The sequence below is a fragment of the Lytechinus pictus genome, chromosome 3 (genome assembly GCF_037042905.1).
Source record: "Lytechinus pictus isolate F3 Inbred chromosome 3, Lp3.0, whole genome shotgun sequence".
NCBI lineage: Eukaryota > Metazoa > Echinodermata > Echinoidea > Temnopleuroida > Toxopneustidae > Lytechinus > Lytechinus pictus.
In genome coordinates this window covers 43,010,644-43,019,005 of record NC_087247.1, presented here as the reverse complement: position 1 = coordinate 43,019,005, position 8,362 = coordinate 43,010,644, and the positions used below count along the sequence as shown (strand labels likewise).

The window sequence follows — 8,362 nt, the reverse complement described above, 5'->3', positions numbered from 1 at the left end:
CGCGTAAGAAAGGTTCACCAGTCGTTCTTCACTTACGAACAGCTTTATGAAACACCCACCAGGTATATTTTTTTTATATCCTACTTTAATAAGTTAGAGCAAGAGATCTTGACAATCTAGTTCTTGTACTCGTAGTTCATCCTTTTTTTATCTGAATCAAGATAACCTTGCTGTGCTGTCTGACCGTCTTCACCTGAAGCCTTCGCTCAGCACGCGGAAAGCGTAGGTATATTAGTGCTTGCGCCGTCATGATCTGTGATGTCAATGATGGAATAGTGCACTATTCCATCATTGACGTCATGGAATAGCAATTTTTCTTCAGTGGGCGTTTCATTTTCAACATCACAAAATAGTGAGAATATGTTTGGTCACATGATGCTATCTAAACCAATCAGCATACATGATTTGATTTATGTAGGATATAACACTCGCTGAATAGACCAATCAAATTAATGTTCACAGTAAGCATTCCATATAATGAATAATGAAGCACCCCAAAACTGTGTGTATCATATAGGCAGCATCCCCAGGTCACAGTTCTGGAAGATGTGTAAAAATTGATAAATGTAACCAAAAAGACCTTAATTTTGTATTAAAACTTTTTCAGTACCACTTTTATCTCTGATTGTAAACTTTGTAGTGAAACCCTTTTTCTTTTCTTTTTTTTTTCTTTTCAAATTTACATCAGAACCCCCAATAAAAATAATTTCCAGGGCCCAGAGGGGCACAACCCCACAACATACCACAGGGTGTTCTTTGTGGAGAAATTTGGGTCAGGATATGTAATGTATCCTAGCTGCCCCCCCCCCTCCCCCCTCCTCCCGAACCGTGCCTGACATAAGGTCCAGACTGGTAAATCGTTGCTCAAATCGCATGGAGCACCGAGGCGTACTAACAAGGGGATTTCCCTAAAAATCCCCCTCCCCATTTATGGTCACTTTTTAGTCTCTAAATCAAGCACCGCAAATTTTAACTTTGATGTAACTTACATTTTGTGGTGCAAATTGCAAACATAAAATATTTTCAGTTGAAATTTAATTGATTTTCACACATAAAGAATAAGATATATTCTATACTTTAAAAGAATTATGTTCAGAATGACTGCAAAATAAGTCTGATTAAAAAAAGGTTTTCGTTCTAAGACTGTCGTGTGCACTGAAGGTACGTTGCTCGACGATCCGAGTCCATTCGGTGGTTTGGTTTTATGACGTATGCGTTGTGTGCAAGTTAACTGGAATATAGCACCCGGAAGTTGCTTTAGAGTTAACAATTCGTTTCGGAACAATATTTTTTTTACAACTGCAACGTGACCTCGTGAAATAATTACCTCACGATGAATTACAATGATTTAACGGTGCAGCTTCACCTACCGGGTGACGCAAAGAGAGATTCTGGTAAAGTATTTTTAAGTTCCGGAACTAAATCTGTCGAAGCTGCAGACGGTAAAACTAGCACTAGCACTAGCAGCAGCAGCAGCTTGAGTCAGGCTGGCAACGACAACTCCTGTACTTTCGAGCCACCTGTTTCGGCGTCGGAAAAGCCAACAACAGCTTCCCTCGGACCACTCGGACAGGATAGTGATAGTGGATGCTTTGAACTAATGGCAGCCGAATTGCCTGAGAAAGGAGATAAAGATGAGGAAAGTAAGATCGATCTCCTCATGCCAGCCACTGGCATCGGATGGAGGACAACTAACATGCTTTCTCAGTACCTCCGTCCTCCTAGACCTGGATCGTCTGATTGGAGAGATTTAGCTGAAGAAATGGGATTCAGTTATCAACTTCATATCCAAAACTTTGCTATGGAAACAGATCCAGTGGCAAAAGTTTTATCTGCATGGTGTACTAAACCTGGAAGTAATGTTGGAAAGCTACTTGATATCTTAGAAAAAATTGAAAGACATGATGTCTTAGATGCACTGCCTACATTTCTTGGTAAGAAATACTTTGATAATTATTAATTATTACGGTATTGACTTTATATTCCTCAGAGTCTGATTCTCTGACCAGGATCAAGTCCATATTTTTTCCCATGGCCATGGCCTTGCCTAGCTTTGCTCTCACAAACAGAAAAAAGTAATTTCAAGTGCAATTGATAACTTTATTCCAGTGTCCAAGTCTTTCTTACCAATCTGGACGTACCAAAGAAAACTGCTTCCTAATATCGTACAGTTCAAGGTGAGGAGACATTTTGGTTGCAGGATTCCTTAGCCTTAGGCAATGGTGACTGGTGTGACCTTCACCTTCATGTTCAACATCCTCTTCAGATTTTTTTATTTATTACATGTATTTGGAGCTATTATTATTTTTTTATTATTATTATTATTAATTGTCATCATCATTATTGTTTTTGTTTCGTATGATTCTATTGTTTTAGCTTGTAACATTCTTGGAGGAAAGAAAATCTAATGCTATTATAATAGTGATGAATTGGTTTGGGTTGTACTCAAATAAATGAATCATCATAATTTACTTTGTGGTTACTATTTAATGATTTATTCATTTAACAGTGAATTGTATATTAAAATTTCAAGAGCATCAAGTAATGAAACTGGAAGTCCTTAAAATCTCAGGCAATTTTGGCTTGATCATGGAGTATTTCTCCTCTGTTTATCAATCATATAATATAGAGGAAGACTGTAAGCGATGGAGACGAACTCAAGCTGAAGCTAAAGATCCTATTCAAGTACCGGAGGGTAAGATCAAATAGTGTTAACTTTCTTCAAATTTCAAGCATTTCATAATTTATATGATACAGTCAACTTGCAGTACTGAGGTGAATCTTTCAGTATTCATCTATTGTCACTTTTTAAATGCAATTACGATTAGTGAAACCATGGACTTAACATTTTATTCATAAAAACCTAGTTATCATCTAACTGTACATATAGTCCACAATAGAGGTGATTACTAGTCTTGTGAAGGTTTTGTGACTATGGACCCAGATCACATTAAATTTAAAGTCTATATGTATATCCTATATCTGCAACAAAGGAGACCATATTATGAAGAAGGAATTTGAACAAAAAATGAAATGAAAGAACAGTGGTCTTTTATGGTAAGTGGTCTAAATGGACAGATTCCTTTTATTGATGAGAAACTAGGGGATCATTTGAATTCATTTCATAGAAAGTTTGATTCATATGATTCATAATTGCAAAAGGTGCAAATATCAAAAGTTTGTGAAAACAATCCCCCTCTTTTAATTCAGCCGAGATGTACCAAGTGATAGATTTATTCAGTAATTTCACTTTGTTTTGTTTTCTATATAGTGACAGGCAATTTTGCAACATCCACATCAGAAGATCTAAGAGGAATCACACTCAATGATTCACCATCTGGTAAGTAAAAATTGTTTCACTTCAACAATAATGTTTTGTTTCTCAAAATGATTGAATATGTATATATATTCTATTCTTATATGTCTCCATGTAAAATGAGAAGTTTATTCAATAATAGAAATAATACTTACCATGTGAAAGCTGAGAAAAAGTAGGATTTTGAATATCCAGTATAAATGACAGCACATGTCAATTGATTCTTTGAACATGGTCATTTTATCACTTAATCAACATCTAGTTGTTAAAGACTATATAACTAATATGATCACAAAATGAACTATAACAAATAACAATGAGATTCAACTTGACATCAGAAATGTGATAATAATTGAAGATTTTTTTGTGCCAAAGGATGATTGAAATAACTTAAACAAGCAGAGTACTTTGTTAAAAGAGAAGCTATAATGTACATTGTATTATTGCAAGGCATGCATGTGCCCATGCCCATGTGTGCCTATCTGTGTTTGTGTATGTCGGAACTATAATGAAACTTGATTTTGAAGACTTTCTCTCACTGTAACTACTCAAATTTGGCTAAGAATGTTATTATATACTTTTGCAGTCTTTTAGCAGATCCAGAAATTATTCATAACTATTTTAGAATAATTATACATGATCCAGAAAATTATTCACAGAACTATGGTAAACAAGGTATTCTTTTATCACTAATTCACTCTCATCATTACATTTCACTCCAGGGCCTCCAGAGATGTTTGATGCTTACATTTGTTTTGCCATGGCCGATCTTGAGTTTGTTCAAGAGCTCAGGAGACAATTGGAATCTGAACCTCATAACTTCAAACTCTGCATTGATCAGAGAGATCTACTGCCGGGAGGTTCGCATGCTCTCGTCACTGCAGAAATAATCAAGAACAGGTAACTATGTGGAAGAAAAAAAAGGTTCATTCTATTTCAGATTGAGAGAGGAATACACCTGTAGGTCCAAAATTATAAATTTTTAAGTTTTGGTGGAATCCCCCTCTCAAGTGGTGATGCGTTATTTATTCCCACAACTACTGCTCATGCCTTAGTATCTCTGAAGATATATAGTGAGGGGAAGGTTAGGGTTGTGGTATGTTTTTGTTACATAATGATGTGAGGATTTGTGGAGTAAGGTTTTCTATTGGGGCAATTGTCACAGGAGCCAGTGTATTGAAATCTTCAAAAATCATGTGTGACCCAGATTTAACACCATGGTGGTGTGTGTCACTAGTCTGCAGACACAGACCCTTATTGATAAATTTATCAGCAAGTGGGTCTTGAGATAAGTCTAGCTTTAGTCATGATATTCTCAGGAAATACCACGCATTACACATTTCCATTCTACTCTAGTCGTCTTATAATTCAGACTGTTATACTATTGTGTTTTGATAAGCCCAAGGGCTGGTACCTACAAGCTAGTGTGTTGTATTATCAGTCCTATACCCTGACTCCCAGTCCCTCACTCCAAATCAATTGGTTCTCTGACCGTGCACTCACACATGCACTGCTTAAAAAACATTTAACCAACCAATTTAGGAATCAATATTGATATGAGTGTAATTAAGACTAACGCAAAAAGCACTGGTTCTCATTATTTTCAGTATGCTTAATGGAATGTGATGTTTGGCATGTATGTAAATATTTGTTTATTTATGGTACAATTCCTGATTCCCATATTTCAGTCATGGGAACCCCCTGTATGAAATTAAGTTGGCAAATAATAGTGATGTATATACTTCTACCATCCATGAAACAGAATGGGGAAGTGGGTAGGTTGAAAAGGAGAACAATGAAGACAGAGAATGAGAGGGAGGGGGAGGAAGGAAGGAAGGGAGGAAAGAAATTTATACAAAAAGAACCAATGAAAATATATTGTCAGTGTGCTGTATTTATACTGCATTTTTAAATATTATTGTTTAGCAGTTGCTGATTTACTTAATAAAGATCTCATTTTCAAAGCCTATCAAAAGCTTGGTAAAGGGTCAATATAAATACGAGAGTATCATATAACATTTTATTATTACAAAAGTGTAGTGGCTGATTATTCTTTGTGAAATTACATTTTTAATATGTAAATCTAGCACCTTCTCTTGATACTGTTTGACTTTTCTTTAAGAAGACATTTTGAATCTTACAAATTTATTTATTGAACATCAGAGAGCTCCATATGTATTATATCCTGATTTGAGAAGTGCTCTTTTTTTCAAAAGGCAAAATATTTGGATATTTTATTTTGGTTTGGCACATACATGTATGCTCCTGTAAAATTGTAAAATACATCCACTAAAACGTGTTTTATTACATAACATCCACACCACATGATTAACAAGAATTGTCATCTTGAGTTCAAATTTTGAATAAGATTACATTTTAGTCCTGTTTCGATTGGAGTAAGAGTGAGAAGAAGAGTGAATTCATGTTAAGATTTCAAATTTTCACAACTTTTTACATCTTGATTGAAATCGGCTTTGAAAGCTTTTTTTATACTAGCATAACAGTCATGCGTCCCCATTGAATTTGTCCAATCCTTGTTAGAAATGTCTATTGTTCTGTAACCCTCTCATTATTTTTTATTAGGTGCAATAAAATGCTGGTAGTATTATCTCCAGAGTTCCTGCAGAGTTCAAGCTGTGACTTCCAAACCAAGTTTGCTGTTTCATTAGAACCAGGTGAGTAACATGTGGATTTACTTAAGCCATTCCTGATGAATGGTTGGAATTTGGCTGGCTTCATAGTGTATTGATAGCTTATTCAACTTTTAATTGCTTGAGTTTAACTAGTTAGCAAAGTTTTTGTGCAAAGGAGATCTTTGATTTTTATGTGTGAAATATTCTTAAAAAGTTCAGATCCATATTCTACATTCGAATTATTTCTTGAACCATCCACTCCAGCATCTTGTATCCTTCATATCCACATTCTACAACTAAATCATCTAGACACCATCCACACAGTCTTTCCATCATCCTCTATTTGAGTGACTCTTATTAAATATTCCTTTCTAATTATTTGTTATTACTTCAGTGTTTATTACATGGATATTTATTCTACTTTCAGGTGCAAGGAGAAGACGGATAATCCCGATCCTCATCAAACCATGTGAACCCCCTCTCATCATACGACACATCACAACATGTGACTTCACCAAACAAGACCTTCGACCTTGGCTCTGGGATCGTCTCCGTAAAGCCATGTCCATCCGTTGAAGAGACCATCATGATACCCAGGGAAGTCTTCTCAAAGTTCATTATCTTAATTAGATAAAGGAAAATGTACATGTTGAGACTGGTATTTTGATAGTCTTTCAGTAAGACACACCTACTTTTTGATGTAATTTCATATCATTTCACGCATAAGAATGTTTGCATGTCATATTGCGTAACACTTTAGAAGTATATAGGACAAGTATGAAAATTTCATGATTTCTTTGTATAAAAATACAATTTTAAAATTGATAATTTTAATAAGATATCTATAATGCTGAGCATGAATAGCTTGCAGTCAGACTGCAGGTCCCAAGAAAGTGGCTTCTTTCATCCAAGTGATATTCATGACTTGAGATGTTTTGCATATTTAATGAGCTTGATGCGGACCAAAACACCTCTTTTCATTCGGTCATTGCTGCTCTAATTGTGCATCGAATTTCATGAATTTGGTACCATTGTAAAGAAGAAGAATCATTCTTTCAGGTCATATGTTTGGATTTATTCAAAGATTTTGTAATATAGGTTAAAATTTTGATCTAAAATATGCTACAAAATAAATATTTTCACCTGACAAAAGCTGCTATTTTCACACTTTATTTTTGTTTGAGCCCAAATGATTTTTATATCATGATAAACCTAAATATGTATGCTTTGAAATGATATAGGTTTCAAAATAAGAATTGGTTTAATCGGGTCAAGATCACACTTTTCATTTGCCAAGTACATAAAGCAGCTTGAAAACAAGAATACTGCACTCTGATTGGTCAAAGAGACCGCACACTGGCAAATTCCAATGGTTCCAGTGCCTGGGTTCGTGGGAAAGTCACACTTCCCATGTGGTAATCTCCTCAAATACCCCGCGCCTGTTGTTCTGTGAATCTTATCCAGCCAATCAGTACTCTGGATTTCATGCAAGTACAAAATTTCAGAAATCTCGTCTTGTACCTTGGTGGGAAAAGTGTGATCTTGACCCGATTAAAAGGTGCTGCATATCAAGAGTGGCATTGTGAGAAAGTACAGAAGTTCAGCTTTATGTTGATATAAATATCATTGAGGCTCAAAATAAAAAGTTTTGCACAATTTGCAAAAGAAAACAGAGGAAGAAAATTCAGTTTTTAGGCACATTTTCAGGCCAAAAATTTACTTATTTAACAAAATATTGTATACAAAATAAATTACCAATATGAAAGAGTAACTTTTACTCTATCTGATGGTGCAATAATATTTCATTTAACTTGAGGTTAAAACAGGTAAATTCTTAGAGAAAGAAAATCTCACGAATCACGAGATTTTGCAAGGAGGAGGATTCAGCCACGAGATGATTTGGATGAATCTGGCCTTTTTGCTCATTAGCATAGGGACCTGCGGTCTGACTGCTTGTGTACAGTGCGTGCTGCTATGTACACAAGGTTTTTGTGATGCCACAAAAGAAACATAAAAAGTACTTGATGGTAAGATAAAAAAATTAATTAATTTGAATTGTTTTTGGATAGGATCCAATTTTGAATCATAAAAATGTCTTCCATAACCATGCAATGGTGTAATTTTGATTGTACATACATTAGACAGTACAAATATTGCATGTTTAGTTCCCATATGCTTGCATACAAACAAGCTTGATAGATTGGAATGATAAGATATTTTGTTTGTTAGGGAAGTTTTGTAGAACGAATGTAAAGATGTTTCTAGCTTGCACCCAGTGATGGATTAGTAGGCATTGAGAATAAATTCCATTTTTCATGGTCATCTGATAAAATAATCTGATAACCTTTAGGATGATAAAGAATGAATCCAGTGTTTTCTATGATGTACTTGTCTACAATATACTTTGTCCGTC

At 35.1% G+C, this 8,362-nt stretch overlaps 1 protein-coding gene across 1 annotated transcript; it reads left to right on the top strand.

Moving 5' to 3' along the window:
- The first annotated feature begins 1,204 nt into the window (after positions 1–1,204).
- Positions 1,205–7,978, top strand: LOC129256305 (myeloid differentiation primary response protein MyD88-like). Its single transcript, XM_054894545.2, has 6 exons — positions 1,205–1,934; positions 2,630–2,695; positions 3,272–3,340; positions 4,039–4,216; positions 5,900–5,991; positions 6,377–7,978. The coding sequence occupies exons 1-6, from the start codon at positions 1,334–1,336 to the stop codon at positions 6,523–6,525; spliced, it is 1,155 nt and encodes a 384-aa protein (XP_054750520.2). The 5' UTR covers positions 1,205–1,333; the 3' UTR covers positions 6,526–7,978.
- Positions 7,979–8,362: the final 384 nt, after the last annotated feature.